The sequence below is a fragment of the Papilio machaon genome, chromosome 10 (genome assembly GCF_912999745.1).
Source record: "Papilio machaon chromosome 10, ilPapMach1.1, whole genome shotgun sequence".
Classification (NCBI taxonomy): Eukaryota; Metazoa; Arthropoda; class Insecta; order Lepidoptera; family Papilionidae; genus Papilio; species Papilio machaon.
In genome coordinates, this window is record NC_059995.1 from 5,505,966 (window position 1) to 5,523,231 (window position 17,266).

The 17,266-nt window shown below is 33.7% G+C and overlaps 2 protein-coding genes across 3 annotated transcripts in view; both read left to right on the plus strand.

Annotated features, from left to right (window-relative positions):
* Positions 1-9,413, plus strand: part of LOC106718110 (voltage-dependent calcium channel gamma-2 subunit) — a 51,607-nt gene extending 42,194 nt beyond the window's left edge. For both annotated transcript variants that reach the window (XM_014512115.2, XM_014512116.2), the window contains 5 exons: positions 5,538-5,658; positions 6,444-6,682; positions 7,742-7,834; positions 8,140-8,280; positions 8,430-9,413. In XM_014512115.2, coding sequence (XP_014367601.2) covers positions 5,538-5,658; positions 6,444-6,682; positions 7,742-7,834; positions 8,140-8,280; positions 8,430-9,211 — 1,376 coding nt within the window. In that variant the 3' untranslated portion in view covers positions 9,212-9,413. The remainder of the gene's footprint in view (positions 1-5,537; positions 5,659-6,443; positions 6,683-7,741; positions 7,835-8,139; positions 8,281-8,429) is intronic.
* A 268-nt stretch (positions 9,414-9,681) lies between these two features.
* Positions 9,682-16,957, plus strand: LOC106717985 (protein I'm not dead yet). Its single transcript, XM_045679800.1, has 16 exons — positions 9,682-9,689; positions 9,787-9,801; positions 10,245-10,377; positions 10,749-10,901; positions 10,977-11,101; positions 11,593-11,704; positions 12,049-12,127; positions 12,577-12,637; positions 12,963-13,088; positions 13,307-13,409; positions 13,897-14,012; positions 14,827-14,918; positions 15,267-15,359; positions 15,824-16,020; positions 16,185-16,340; positions 16,505-16,957. Exons 1-16 carry the CDS (start codon positions 9,682-9,684, stop codon positions 16,652-16,654), a joined length of 1,719 nt encoding a protein of 572 aa, XP_045535756.1. The 3' UTR covers positions 16,655-16,957.
* Positions 16,958-17,266: the final 309 nt, after the last annotated feature.

The window sequence follows — 17,266 nt, forward strand, 5'->3', positions numbered from 1 at the left end:
TGCGATAATCAACCTTCAGAAGGTTACAAATGTGATTCATTGACTGTACGTATATTATACACGGTCATGAAATAAGAGAGGTTTTATTGAAACAAAATGGATCTGCAAAACAAAGAGTGGAGCTTGACTTTTTTTTGCCTCAACGAACAAGAAAAGTTATGTGGGCGCAAAGAAACTTTGCCGACCTCTCCACAGTAAGTAAACAGTTTGCCGACATTCGCAATAAAGTTGATATCAATATCGATATTGTTCTTTGTGAATTGTGGATGTGATTAGATTTGTAGAGCAAAATGCAAAGTTTAATAATTAAAATGATAGTAATGTTTCAAACGTGGGATATTTTAGATGTTATTGAATAACGCGGTAGGCTTACAAGTCTCGAAAATCAGTTGCATCTTTGAATATGAGTACGCTGCTCTGTTTTTAAAAATCACATTACAATATAACTTCCAGGTCTTATGTTTATACTGATTTATGAAATATTGAAAACTAGCTTTTTCCCGCGACTCCATCCGCGCAGAATAAAAAAAAAAAAAGAAAACGGGGTAAAAATTATCCTATGTCCTATTCCTGGTTCTAAGCTACCTGCCCACCAATTTTCAGTCAAATCGATTCAGCCGTTCTTGAGTTATAAATGGTGTAACTAACACGACTTTCTTTTATATATATAGATGTGAATGTTGTAAAGATGATTGAATGGTGTTTGTATTTCATACCTTCAAATAAATTTCTATAAGCTTTTACTTTAAACAATTCGTGATAATTAGTTAATATTGAAAATTGAAATCATTTATATACAAGGTCTATTTTAAAATTATTTAATCAATAAAGTTATTAATGGATTTACAAGCAATAATTCGTTAAAATATATACTAATAACATCTCTATATTAATCTGTATATATAAAAGAAAGTCGTGTTGGTTACACTATTTGGTTGGGAGGTAGCTAAGAACTAGAAGACAGACAAAGGACACTTTTTAATGCATTGACATAAAAAGATTTTTTTTAATTCCGTGCGGATGGAGTCGCGACCAAATCTAGTTTATATTAATTTAGTGTAACTCTATTCATTTTGAATTTCTTTTTCTATTTGGTTACAGTATCAACTGACAAAAAAATCTTCAAATGTACATCTTAAATTAAACAAGTGCAATGAGAAATAAAGGAATAAATTCCAGAGAGGAAAAGGGTATAGATGAAGTTGGAGAAGCGAAAGCTGGTAACTAAGTTTCTTATGCGCCCAATAAAACGAAGAAGCAAGCAATTTCTCTCATCGATCTCTGTTCTCTCATTGTGTATTTCAATGTACATTTTCGTGATGCACTTTACTGCTCGTATTTTTTGCGTTGAAAACTATCTTACAAACAAGTTATTGTGCTTATTAACTTTCAACTTTGCTCAGAAAAATTTACTTTAATAACGTATGTTTTGAAGATATAAAATAAAAAGTCAAACCAAAAATTCAAGTTAAAGAAATGGAACCATTGAGACCCAACTACCTTATTCTCACAAAGAGGAATTAGTAGCAATTAGGATGCCAAACTCAATTACTCTTGATAAGTTTCTTGCAAAATTTTTTATACATTATCATTTTATTTTTCTGCGTAATCTGTTTCTCTGTGGGCGTCTTTCAATGCATCAGAAATTCACGTTTAATTTTCACACATATAAATTAGTAAATCTATATAAAAGGTAACACAGCAATAAATTTGAGTATCATCATGGCGTCTTATCAAGTTTAATCAAGCAATTAAGTCGGGGAACAGTGATTTTTGTGTCACCGCTGTAAGACGCTTCGCAGCCGGCGTTCTCATCAATCAAGCTCGCTTCCGAAACTTCGCCAATAACAATGACGAGCAGACGAGAAGACGCGCCCAGAGAATTTAAGTACAAAATGATTGTTGCTATGATGCTGATTAATTCAGAGATTTTCACGAATCACATTGTATTCATGTTAAGCACATGTACCTAAATTTTTACGAGGATTTTTAATTTTATTATGAGGATCATGAACAAAATATCTTGTTAATATTTTTTTTATTTGGCTATTTAATATTTAAAATTATGTGTCCCTTGAATTTATTGTTTATTTAGATATTTAAAGAGTTTAATTCTTATTTATGTCACGAATTATTTCAATTTCATGTTATTTAAAATACATTTTATTTGACTTAAGTAAAATCTTAAAGAAATTAAAGCATTGTTTTATAACACTAAAATAATCGTTGTCCCAAAAAACAGTTCTGTGATGGTTGCTTTATTTTCACATTAATCCTTTAAAATTTAACGCAAAACACACAGTGAAAGTAGCTTTGTAAACATAATAAGAAGCAGTTGAACAAAGCCCGTTGTGGGTGTTACAAGCGACATTATGTTTAAAGTTAGATTCATGCTTTACTCACGAGTAAGTGTCCTATTTATATGATAATTACGAATTGAGTGAAATAATATTTATTACAACGAATTTAAGAACAAAGCTCATATATTTTCATTTATACTTTGTATATGTAAAAACTATAAAATAATCATTTTTATGGACTTATTTTAGTTTTTATTACAGACTGACCGAAATGTCCCATCTTTTAAAAAATCAATAAAATATGTGACACACTGAGCATTAGTTCTTATTACTGACTATACTTAGTGTGTTACATGTTTTATCGGGTAGTTTTTAAAACGTGATCATTTTTCTTCACAGAAGCTTATGCAGAGCTGGGAAAATGAGTTTTTAAACTTTTGTAGTTTACTTCCGCAATCAAATGACTTTACGTTTTCTTTTGAAGGACATCGCTTTCTGTGTAAATATTTTTAATAAGATGCTTACAATGTTTCAGACCTTCTTCCTTTAAAAATATTTTTTTTGACCTTATTTAAAAAATATTTTGGTTCACCTTTGTAGCTGTGCATTTACATTCCTGAAACAGACAGTCTTTTTTTTTTTTCGAGTAGAATTTGTGAGATATTACAGTGAATACTAAAGGTTATAGAAAACTCACATAAAGCCCCACATTATTTATTCATTAATATATCTTGGAAAAGGAACATCGAAATAGTAAATTAATATTTAATTCGTGAGGCATAAAAATGATAGCATTATTCAATACTATTTATAATTCAAGAAGATTAAGGACGATTTTACTGATTAAAATGTAGTATCGTGAATAAATCAGTAGTTCAATTTGCGTGTGTTCCAATACAAAGCTTTGAGAACGACTATTTTACCGTTTCCCAGAGGGAAGATTTGTTAAGACGTGTAAAACATATCAAGCTAGTTTCAAGCAAATGAAGAATAACTTTAAAAATGCATTTTGAAAAAAATAAAATAAAAAAAAACATTTTTTATTTCACTTTAATAAAAACAAAGATGTTTTAAGCAGACGCACCAAAGTGATTTATATTAATTGAGACCGTTACATTTTAATACTTTGTACATTTTTTTTTATATAAAGCTGATGAGTTAAATCCAATAAAGCTCTTTAATGTTGCCGATTCGTTTCGTACCCTTCTACCCGAATAAACTAAAATACACGAAGCGCGAACAAGGCAGTTATTTCTTTATCGAATTTTATTCCTTTAATTTTTATTTATTTTGAGTTCCTCTAAAGAAACAGCTTTAGATGATCACCTTAAAGTTAAATAAGTTAAACCACTTGAAGTTTTCAACTTAGTGGTTTTCATTTGAGTTTAGTTGGTTAGTAAGAGTATATAAAAAACGATAAACAATAATGCTCAAATCTTTAAAAAGATGTATTCCGATTTTCACTTATTCACTTTTATTTTTTAATAAAAGAAACAGCAAATGGGCAGCGGGAACACCGATGTGATCGTCGATGCCTATAGACATCTGCAATACCAGAAGATCTGCAGATGCGCTGCCGGCTTTTTTTCTTGCTTTATGTGCTAAAAAACTTTGTGCAAGGTCTATTTGATAATAATTACTATTGCATTTTCTAATACATAAATAATATATATGAACCAAAACAGTAATATTTTACTATTATGCCAAAAATATACTATTTCACATCATAACATCCAAAATCATTGTTTTGCTTTCTGCACAATAGTTTTAACAAGAACATAGAGCAAATCGCAGAGTGGTCATAAATTCGAAGACTTTCGCCGGTCACTCGATCCCAAGGGAACACCATTCGCAGTTTGTCTTGTCTACATAAATTGGATGGAACATTCTAATTTCTGTGCTTCACTACCCTAATGCCTTAGGGCTTTAAACGTGGCTCAATAGATCTGCAAGTTACAAGCATGAAAAAGAAGACAGAATTAAATGTCCATAACATTAAAATTCCAAAGCCGAAATAATTTAAAAAACGCCATCCCTCTGTTTGGAAAACTAGTTTTTATGCAGAATGATTCGACAGAAATTCAACATAATGTTCAGTACGTTTGATCTCTTTTACTGTCCATAGCTTTTATGTTTTTAAATTAATCGGTTTTACACTTAACGTTATCGTATACGTAATACGTTATATTGCGACTGTGGGTGTGATACTTGTATTGGCACAAATTACTGTCTCTGTTATTTCAAAGGGAAAGGAAGGGATGACAAGATGTATTAACACAAATCTCAAGGCAGTGGTTTTCTAGAATAAGACAGTATTTTAAATTAGAATTGCTCACTCAGTATAAAATGTAGTTTCTTATCTAAAATGATATTCAGTACAAGGTTTTGAACTTAAAGCACTACTCGCTCTTCTGTTTTATACTCCATTCTTTTTAAACTTTGTATCACATTTGATTACTATGAATGCAATTATATTTTATGTATGATATTATTAAAGGAGAATTTTTAAGTATTGGTATTTATTATTCATACCTATTTTTATTTATTTTTTGACTTGTCACAAAAAAAGACATCATGAAATTTTAATCACAGACTGAGGAATTGAAAGTGTCACTTTTTACTTGATATTAAATGGTGCATTAGGGTTCTTAATTGTAATACAACTTTTAAATGATAATGTTTAATAAATAAACCAATATCGCTGTAGAAATGGATAGGAATAATGAAGAATCGTTAGATTTTCATGCACCTCACGTTCCGAACTAACTTTATCAACTTGCAGATGCACCGTGTGCCAAGAATTCAATGCGTTTGTCATTGTGAATACGTCTTGACTTCACAACACTGCTATCTAGTCTAGGATAATTTAAAACAATGTCAGTTGTAATTTAATGAAATAAAACTCCACGGTTTTAAATAACTAAGAGCGAGGAAAAAAGCTATATTTAGTACAATGATTTTGAAGTTCGTCGTTCTCTATGAAAGATTTATTTTTATTAATAAATGCACAGTTTCATTGGAATTCTCGTCTTCTAATTACTGCATCAAACAAAAACTGCTTTTCTATAAGAAGAAATTGTCCACGATCCACCTGATGTTACTGATAGTGTGGTCGAAGATAGTATGCGCTATTTGATGGTTGCTCAAGCAGTTATCAGTCATCTTCAGCGCCAAGGCAAATTATCAATATTTTCATAAATTTAAGTGTTATTGAGTAGTCAAATCGTATGTTTCCAGTGAAGCGACAGCAAGGCATGTGGGGCGGCGGCGCGCAGTGCGTGCATGCGTCGCTGCCGCGCGGCGCCCGCGCTCCCGCGCCCACGCTCAGCGGAGCCATAGCCAGCCGCCGCCCGCCCAGGTAGGTTATGCTTAGTTCTTTAAGTAAAAAAATTATAGCAACATTAATCATAACAGCCATGTTGATATTACTGTGATGAGTTACTGCTAAACTCAGTTGTTAGTCGGTAACTAAGTGTGACCCTTAATGTATGTTTATATTATTAAATCTCATCTAAAGTGATAATTAAAAATCTTTAAGGCGGCAAATAATTAATTTTTATTGTTTTTCATACGATATAGATTATAAGTATTACACGATCTGTCCCATTAGTCACCTATTCGATTATAAGTAATATTACTTACTTCTTGCATAGTAATATGTTGTTAAAATAGTGAATTAATAATTAAGATATTTCATAACATTAAGCAATTTTAATCGAAAGAAATGATTCAAAACTTCTATGAAATTAATGAGTAGACTTTCAGTAAAGTAGTAACTAATTTTGAAAAAGATTTGGAGAAAAGCAAACCTCAAAGGCCTAGTACATTATTGTGATTACGTTCCCAAATCGCATGGTTGGAGATACGTTTGAAGATCGCTGAATTGGAAGAAATCTAATTGACAACAAATGGTAGAAAATTCTCGGGAAATCATCTTAATAATAGTTAAATATCTTTTTACCTCAATCTTGACGTACAGATATTTTTTTTTCCTAAAAGTAGAGGAATCGAATTTAAAACTTTATATTTAGTAAAGTCTTCACAACTTTAACAGCGACTAGTGAAGCTTTAAACATTTCTACACACAATATCACATTAAATTCTTCGAAGAGTGCTGTAATTTTTATCATTCTAATATTTCAGACCAACGCCTCCTTCTCCTACGTTAGTCGCTAAGATTGATTCGTCAGTGGCGTGTCTCTGGCTTCTTACGCCGTTGTCAGCGGGCACCGCGGTGGTCGCCGTGCTAGTGGCAGTGTCAACAAACAACTGGCTACACACACAAGAGAACATGCTCAATCCTCTATACAATGGTACTGGGAAACACGCGCTCGTAGCTAAACACACCGTGTCAGGACTTTGGAGAATATGTCATACCGAACGTGAGTACTGCTATTATAAGATTCAAACTTTATATCCGCTCGTGGCTGCATGTTCTAGTTGCTCAGATGTCAGATGGACCAATACGATTAGAGAAAAGCGTATGCGTAAAGAAATGCAGTGGCCCCGCCTCCGCATCCCTTTATTTCTCGCCGATAACTAAAATTATATCGTGTACAGCATCTTGTGAAATTACGAATGGCCATTAAGTTTGACTCCTGCTGTACTTTATACATACAAATATTTCTATGCCTAAATATCTCATTAATACACATAGTTTATGCTGTAAAGGCTAACTAGTCTGGTCCAGTATAAATTAGTAATATCGACTGTAGCGTTTTTTCCATATTGGTTTAACTTTTACTGCAGTTAGTAAATAGCATTATGTTTTCAATTGTACTTTATACGTTTAAAAAGTTGAATACATATATGGTGGTGATACAATGGAGGATGAAAGTTCCTAGTGTGACGCAGTCCTACAATGCGTCGCCGTTTCCGTCATTCGAGACAGGAAATGCATTGTGCTGCACATCGCATAGTCGCACAGTGGCACCGTCCACTCCGGCCCACTTTTCACATTACAAAGTCCCTAGCCGCATTCATTGTCAGTACATTGGCGCCATTCTATTTATTACGTTAAACGTGATAATTATGTAGTTTTGTCGTCTATTTTTGTATAAAAATTTTCTTGCCTCTATAATTCATCATCATCATTGTATCCTTTTCCCAATGGAGGGTTGACACAGCTTATATTATTCTCCCATATATCTCTATCAGCCGTCATATTTGAATTCACTTCCCTTCCTTCTTACGCATATCCTTGTTCAGACAATGCATCGATAATTTTTTTAGGCCTTTCTCAAACTAACAATTCTTCATTCATTCAATCACATTAATATAAAAATATCTCTATCGAAATCAACAAATAAATATCAGACTATGTTCAACATACGTGCCAAATTCGTTTAAATCCGTTAAGCCATTTTAGAGATAAGTAGTGACAAACATCCATCTATACATACTTTTGCATTTATTATATTAGTATGATTTTTCTATTTCAGCGGGCAGCACGGTGTATGAATGTCTGGATATACCATACTTTCCTTTGTCTCAGTACACTCCAGATCCCAGTGATTCTACTAATGCGATACCATGTAAGATTTATTTATATTTTTACTTTTATTCATAAAAAAATATTTGACTAAAAATGTTATGATAAAAACATAACCATATATTTACTATCATTAGTATTTAGTAATAAAACAATAGTCAGGGGTTCTTCAAACAACACACAATAACATATGTTTAGGAAAATTTTGTACAGTCTAGTACGAATCTATTATATGATTTCGCAGCAATATTATTGCTATATAATTAATAAAAGGGTTAAATCGGCAATTAATTCGGAATAGACATACAAAGACGAATTAGTATAAAGAGCTATTGTATAAATTTCCAGACGTGGTAACGCGCTCCGCTGTTCCACTGCTCCTGGCTGTGTTCGCGCAAGCTGTGGGAGCGCTGTGCTGTGTCTTGGGACACTGCGTTAAAGGACGAAGATTATGCACATTTATAGCGGGCGTATTGTTCATAGTGTCCGGTAAGTGGTCACATCCTATTTAACTTTTAATTTGTATATAATGTAAAAATTAAATAAGAGAATAATTGATTTTCCGAGACGTCATCTTTTATGTCCTGGTGACAAATATACGACTTCTTATTCACACCACTCTTTTTTTATTTTTCCAGGTTTAATTATGCTGACTGGTATCGTAATGTACATATCTGTATTCAAATCACAAGTGGGCCACAAGCTGCGGTACATGACAGTTTTCGATACGCCGAGAATGTCCTACAGCTACGGTTATTCTTTTGGATTATATTTGAGTGGTTTCGTGGCAGCCGAGCTAGCGGGTACTTCGGCAATTTTTCTTTTCCTGCAATGGTATCAAAAAGATTGGATAACAGAGCTATGTGAGAAAGCGAAAGCAGATTGCCGGGCTTGGGATCGTGAATACGCCTTCTCAGATTTCAGGGAAAGAGATTCGTCGTTACTCGAACGACGCATGATGAAGAGAGATACGTACCCACCGACGGGATCGTCTGCAGCGACTCCTCACGAACGAAGACGTTTTGTTTTTGACGGTGACGAAATACCACACTGTTCCATACATAAAAATAGAAGAATCAATTTGAGCTCGGCATCACTAAAAGATTTGTCATCGTCGACTTTATACGGTTTTCCAGCCGCACCGAGGCCGACGGCTTGTGACAATTATTTTGAAGAATTTAAAGAAGTACCTCAAAGTGCGAACACTTTGAGCGGTTTGAGAAGTGCATCGATATTCCAATCGCAAGCGTCAATAGCTAGCGGCAGATTTCTCGATACTTCGGCCGTGGAGCCGCCACCTTCGAGGGAAGAGGAGTTGGTGACGTTTGGGGCAGGCGCCCGAGCAAACGCAGGTGACAAGCCGCCGCGCCACGATCGTGCCGTCGGCACTGACCCCTATCGCCGAACGACACCTGTTTGATTTTAAATGTGGTGTCATAAACATGGAAGCATATCGTTAAGTGATACCGCGACTGTACCAGCGGTCGTACAATTGTCTACAGCCCTAGATAATAATTTGTATGTATAGATAGGAGTGGACTGCAAAGTGATTTCCGAATTTATGGACAAACAGAAGTGAACTACGTTATAAAAATTTTAATTGTTAAATTCCTTAAATAAACACTGCCATTTATGTAAATGTTGTTTTAATAAAATTTGAATAACATTTTTAATTAAAAAAGTACCTTTCTTTTAATTTTTACTTTTAATTTTATGGTCACCTGTAAATGTATGTAGTTACAATTAGAAGGTGGAGACCTACATGAAGGTGTAATGCCTTACAGTTTAAAATTAAACCATTCTAATTTTAAAAAGGTCTCATATTTTTTAGGATCAAAATATTAAATCAATTTGACGGTTAAATGTCATTGGATAAATAAGATTTTGGCAATGGGTGGGTAAGTAAATATATTTCTTATCGAAATTATAAAACAATAAAGATAAAATCAAAACTTATAATTTATTCAACTAAATTTAACATTTTTATAATTTCAGATTTCTCTCTTGGAGGTTAGTATATTCATAATAATTTATGTAATGTTCTAATTTAATTTTCCGTCTGCAGTCGCTAATATGGGTTTATAGTTTTATAAAATATATAGAAAAAAAACCTGTCCATTATATACCAACAACGCAATCTGTCATACTTTGGCCACACAATGCGCAGAGGAAACGAAAGTCTAGAAAAACTGATTGTTGTCGGTAACATTGAAAGAAAAAGTCCACGCGGCCGCTCATCAACAAGATGGACCGACCAAGTCAAGAAGATATCGTCCACAAAATTGGACACAGCTGTGAGTTACGCGCTGGAAAGAAACCGGTGGACGCATATCATACGCTCCACATGCTTACTTACACATGCTAACAAGGATCCTCAGAAATAAGGAACTAACTCAGAAAGAAGGAAACAAAAATATTTATTAACAATTTAACACAATACATTGCCATTTCAGGAGATCGACGGCTCAAACGCCAATAGTCGAATACGCGGATCGAGTAAAAAATGCTTTATATAATAATTTCCGAGGCATCATTGGATTCATTCCGCCAGTTCTTATTTTACCTTGGTTTTTCGAAATGGGTCAGGTAAATAGGAATTATCTTTTGTTTGTAATAAAAAAAATAAAGGTCATTGTAACAACAATTTGACTATTTTGTGTTTAAAGCAACAAATGGAATTATATAATTAGCAGCACCACCCTGTATTTATAAAAGCAAAGAATGGGAAGAGGAGATGGATGAGCAAGAAAGGGAAATATCCTTTTTCTATTTATTCTCTTCCTTTGCCTTTTATAGGAAGGCAAGATATCTGCAACATCCTATGCTATATACATTCCATGGGCGGGGGTCACTTTATTATAGCGATGTACTACAGTAACTACAGGTTTTTAAGGAACAGAAATTGAATCTCATATAGTCGTTTAATCGTATAAATGCAATTATTGTATGTGTTTTAGCACGACAGAACAGTGATACTCATGTGGGTCACTATGATATGGATGTTCTTTTGGCAACCGACGAGTATTCAAGCCTGTGGACTTATACCGATGTTCATGCTCCCAATGTGCGGTGTGCTTTCTAGTTCTCGTGTTTGTCAATGTTATTTTAATGTATGTAAACAAGTTTTATTTTATTTCATTTCAATAATTCATCAGCCTTTTACGGTGAATATTGAAATGTTTCAGGATATCGCAGCCCTTCTTCTGATGGGCACTATGGTTCATTTACTTTTAAACAACTCTGGGGTGGATCGCCGAATTGCGCTCTGGTTCCTTTGTGCCGGTAACTCAAGTCAATTTTCAGGAATCAGGTAATGTTGCCTAATTTTTAGTATTAAAACGCTTTAATAAAGGCATTGTCAGTTTTCTACAACAAGGACACATAACTATAGTGCCACATTTACTGATAATTTTCATGTAAAAAGGTAGAGGTTATAGAAAGTATGGATTTGATTGTGTGAAAGACAGAGGCAAAGTGAATACTGCGCCGACTCCCCGAAGGGAGAAGAGCAGGAAATGGCATAGATTATCCATGTGCCAAGTAAAATACAGTGACATCCCTTCCACGTCGTTGCCGCACCAGCGTAGAGCGTACACCCTCAGTGCGGCAACACCATTAGTTGCTGGCGTTATTTAGTCGTCATTGCTAATCAGCTGCCGCAAAATTGTAAAGTTTCCCAGCGGTCAACCTCAGTTATACGCATAAAAGCGAACCAGATGCAATCTTTATGCTGATACTTTATGAATAGTAACAGTTGCATCAATTCCAGCAAATAATTTTGTAAGCCAAATATTTTTACAGACTCGTCTACAAAGCTAGTATGGCTGCATTTTTACTGTCAGCAGTTTGTAATAAATTTATTGTGACATCTAATATTATAGACATCATGACAGTGGTGCTAACAAGTCTACAGGTTTGTATCTTTACGTTACCTATTTCTTATTATTTTTCTTAAGCTGTCAAACAATAGAGGACATGGACGTTTTAGGACACGAGAATTTAATAGCAAAAATATTACAGTAAATGTGTAAATACTATGCCACTTTACTTCGTATTAAATTGGGATTATTTTGAAGCTCAGTCTGTAGTCTTTTTGTGCAATAACTATGATGACTATATGTAAATAAAATGATATCAACGTTAACAAGACTAATTTTCATTTAGAAATCTGTTATAAGACTAGTTATGAATATTAAAAGTAGAATTGATTTTTCTGCTACATTTCCTGGCACATTTGCATACCAATTGTATTTTCAGGGAAAATCAAAAAGCCGCACGGATTTTAAAAAACTAAAATATATTATAAACAACGCGATTCAAACAGCCTCTTCAATTGGTAAGTTGACTTGTAACGAACTTCAAGTTATAAAGTTCGAAAGCAAAGCTTTTTGTAAAAGCGACGGGAGTGGCAAAGTGGCTAAGCACCGGAATTGTAATCTACAGATACGTTTTAAATCTCTGCCATACATCAATGGCGAATTAAATTGTACCAAGTATCAAAAAAAATTACCTAAAATGTTCTATTTTGTACCTAGTTTCATACGTACATTAATGCCACCAGGCCAATGTGGTAGCCTAAAACCTAGTTACCCCACAGAATAGGCTCGAGTTCCTCAATTGCACATTTATGTGCTAACGACGATTAGGCTTTTTGAGATGCCAACCGTAACATAGAATTTCGTGTCTTTCAATCATTACAATATTGAAACAAAACTTTAAAAACAAGTTTTAGGATTTGCTTTTTGCTCGACGTTAACATTTATTTCAATTATTGATCTTTTAAAGGTAGCATTTGTATCATTCATGCGTCGTATGCTACATTATTTTTCCGAGGCATCTGGTTTGTGTAAGTATTTCATTGTTACAAGTTTGTTTATCATATTACTATCAGTAAGATATACTTACGTTAAGGTAATCAATGGCCGGAGAGAGTAACAATATTATTTTAGTTTTGTCTTTTGTTAGATTTTTATTACAGTAATATTATCTAAATTAAACCTAAATTACAAACTTAAAGAATTACCATCGTAAAGGAATGTCACAGATGTACAGTAATTTGGATTAATTGGCTCGAACTTAATATGTTTCTAATTATTTATTAAATTGAAACAAAGCTTAAAATACTTTTTTTAATTGCATATAACAATATATCCATCGCCATTAACTTGCAGGAGTGCTCCCGAGGGAATGGAGTACCCGGACATTTTCAACTATTTGCAATACTGTTGCTACGCCATTCCCACTGCTTTGGTCATGTTCTTATGTAACGTATTTTATCACATGGCACTTATCATCAGGTAAAAATGTGATAATTTTACTAACATAACCCGGCATACTAGATGTTTTGTGAAATGATTCGATTAGTTTGGTATTTACTTAATCAGTTGTAATGCCGTTAATGATGTTTTATGAACTGTATGACAGCTCCAATTGATAGTTTGAAATTTATAATTCTAAAATCAAAAATTTTATGATATAGCTACATTTTATATGTGTTTAATTTTTTCTTCACCAGGATTACTCGTGCACCTTTCAGTGATAGTGATATGGTAGAAGTTAAGAAATTATTGCACGAACAAAAGAAAGTTTTGCCGGAAAAAATGGGCTCGCATGAAAAGGCAACTTTTTTTCTCTTTTATTTACGTGTAGTACTATTTTAACGTCATTAACAAGTGGATCAATGCGCAACAGCTACTTTTGTTAAAGTATAAGTCCTTACTTTAGTATAATGTAAAATTACTACTACTTCTCAATTTTAAATATGACAATTTACCTTAACTAATCTGTATTAGGGCGTGTTTTCGTGGTGTGTTATTCTGTGAACGGTTTAGGTAGATCAATTTTTATGGTATACATCAATTTTACGATCCGATCATACCTAACCGCTGGCTATAACGACACGAAAAACTGTTTCACGGTGGTTTGTGTGAGTGGGCCCGGCTGCAGAATCACGCACCGTGGAAAAGGTGCCTTTATAATTCCTACCCAAACCTAGTCATCATAATACTATGAAAGTGATTTTTACATCTTTATTGGAATGAATTTTTGTTTTGGTGCAGTTTGACAGCAAAACAATTTTAAGTAATATGTTTTTTATTTTTATAGCTAACTCTAATCTTTGCAACAATAGCAATGCTTGCTTTTATTTTCCGCTGGTGTGTTTGGTTGAATATGGGCTGGGCAACATTTCGAAGAGAAGCTATATCACCATCGATACCTGGGTTGGTGTTTCATTATTTTTAATAAAGTTAATTAATAATAAACTTTATAAAACAGTCGCTTTTCGTGAACTCTGGGCTTTGTGTTCTGCTAAGCTACGAAACGGCTTTAAATACGGTTTTTATTTTTACCATCATGTAGATAATAATTCATTCCGGATGTCTTGGTTAGGCACATACTTAATTCAAATTTAAGCTTAGTATATACTACCTTTCGCCCGCGACTCTGTTCGCGTGGTATTAAAAAATCGTGCCTATGTGTTCTTCCAGACTATGTTCTACATCTGTTCCCAATTCAGTTCAGCGAGATCCGTTGAACCGTTACGCAGATACCTTCAGACAAACATACAGACATCCATATATCCAAACTTTCGCATTTCTGATATTAGTAAGATGAATAAACAGGGAACTTATGAACCTCTTAAAATTTTCCTCTTGGCTTACGTGGGCTAAAAATATGTTACAAAAAAGTTTCCGACAGAATATACCCATTTATGGTTTTCTTACAATAACCACTTCAGCTTTAGAAAAAGCTATAACTGTATTCGTTATGAGAAGCATTTTATGTTGATTAAAGTTGCCTTTGATTGTATACGATTCGTTTGAAAAATATCACGATCACAATAATAAGGGCAATACAAAAATCAGCTCGCGGTCCGGGCGCAGCCGTTTTTACGACATTTTTACTAATAGACGGGAAATCACCGGGGAGGGTATTACTGGTATAACAGAAAAGAGATCAGATTGCAATTGTTATTAATATAAAAATAGTGGTAAATTATGGTATTTCTAATCATAATTTAATTTTATTTCGCAGTATCAAAGATGCTACAGTTGCAGCGATATTTATTATGGTACTACATTTACTACCAAGAACATTAGGATTCACGAGATTTCTGACTGCTAAAAGTAAGATAGTCTATTGTTATGTCTACGTAGTACAGGAGTCAGTCCGTTTAAACTTTTGTGGTTTCTTACCACGGTTAAGCTTTTGAGCTAATCGTGGATACTTACGAACAGTATTATTAAACATTGCTTTATTGACCTGAGTCCCGACCTGAGTGGGTCAGTGACTGCATTTCATAAAAAAAAACAATTATCAATGACTTTGGCTCTAAATAAATTTTATATCAGTTAGCCTAACGTATATTATTACTTTTTTTTTCAAAAATTTAATTTTAATCAAAGTGAACATTCGTAGTGCGTTAGATGAATGAAAAATAGTTACATGGAATGTTTTCGCTAAACTTGTTTCAGGAAAAAGTCAATTGACAATGAAACCAGAATCTGCAATACTATTTTGGCGTTTTGTTAATAAGCACACAAACTATGGATATTTCTTTTTGCTTGGTAATACTTTGATTACTTATTTAATTTTTTAGTGTTGTGAGTATAAGTTTAGGAGCTCTGTCACATTCGAGATGTGGGTATTTACGATTCACGTGTTGTATAGTTTCCACTCTTTCCAAAAAAAAAAAAAATTATTCATGGCATAAAACTTGTGAATGAGTAGGAGGGAAAGAACAAGATTACTCGTCTTCAAATATATTCTTAGCGTGTTCTAACTCATGATTACGACAAGTAACGCACCTGCATTTGCGGATGTCTATGGGCAACGGTCGCCTCGTTATTGTGGCGAATCCAGATGGCCGTTTCCTCGTTTGCCTCCTTATGATATATGAAAAAAAAGTAAAACGCGCGTTGCTTCGTGAGATGAAAATACTTCAATCTACAAATACTTAGATGCACGATTCTTTCTAATTATATTAAATCAATAATTAAGTAATGTTTATACAATTTCCCATTATTTTAAGGTGGCGGCGTTTCCTTGAATGTAGCAGTACGAAGTACAGATTTATGCGCATCGATATCGGCGGGTTCAGGAAAATATTTAACAGACTATATCTGGTGTTTGTCACTTTTTCTGGTTGTGTTCATCGCAATTTTCCTAGCCAATATAATGCCCGGGGTCGCTGCTTGTTGCATATTTTTACCCTTTGTTGTTAACATGGTAAGTAGCGATTTTTACTCATAGTATTGAAATATTTTTTTTAACATACTCTTATCATGTTCTGAGTATGCAGCAGCTAATATTACTGCGGTTTCTACCCCTATTCTTTCTTTTCTATCACTATTTTTAATTTTCCAGTTTAAATAATGTACGTTTTATCACAGGCCGAAGAACCAGACGCGCCGGTACCGTGGCCAAAGAGAGTTTACATTGGTGCTCTCGGCGTTGGCGTAGCCAGTTCCATGACCTTTATGTTTCCATTTTTAAATACACCTGCATATTTTTGCAATACAACTGGAAAAGTTCCCAGGGGAATTATGGTACGTTAAAATTTCAAGTATATCAACTTTAAAGATTTTTTTCTTTCATATAATCACACTGGAAACTGCCATAATCTTCTTATTTTTTAAAACAAAATAACAACGCGATATCGATAATAAGTCAAATTTAAATGATTAAATAATTGATTTGTCATTTTTTCCAGGCAAAATACTCCATACTTAGTGTGATTATTTGTGGTATTATTATTTGGTTGTCTTTATGCTATTGGGCGCCTATAGTTTGGGATCCTACTGGTGAGGGAATTTCGCCCGTAATTAGTCCATCTGGTAACAATACCACATTGCTGCTGTAGACAATAAAAGGAAGGCCCAGCCGCAAAACTGTTATGCGTTTCGAGTAAAGTATTGTATTGTAGTTCTTTTTTTATTTGATTCAATTTGTGAAGTTTACTCACTACTTTTTTTAAGAGAAAACTGCGGGGTACGAAGTTAAAGCCGGTGTTGTTAGGGTTATTAGCGCGGCAATATTATTAACATGAGATATGGGCTAAAAAATTTAAGGCAGGCCTAGTATATGATGCTAAAGCATATATATGTATAGTTAATCCAGTCATCTTAATTAATACCCAGCTAAAAACTCGTATATACTTGTATTTTGACAGCTGTTTGATGTCTGAAAGATATCTTAAAATCTATACAGTGGGTGTACACAACTATTATAGTTTACTAATGTTATAAATTTCCTCGTTTTGAATGGTATCTCCGGAACGACTCATTGGATCGAAATTTGAAATACATGTAGAACATAGTCTAGAAGAACACATAGGGTATAAAAGCTGCTATGAATGAAGATTATATTCCTTCACCAAAAATGTTTGACAATTTACAAAAACATTTCGTTACAATACAAAAAAATGAGTATCCTCTTTTATAAAATAAAGTCTCACATGGGCGAAGTCGCAATC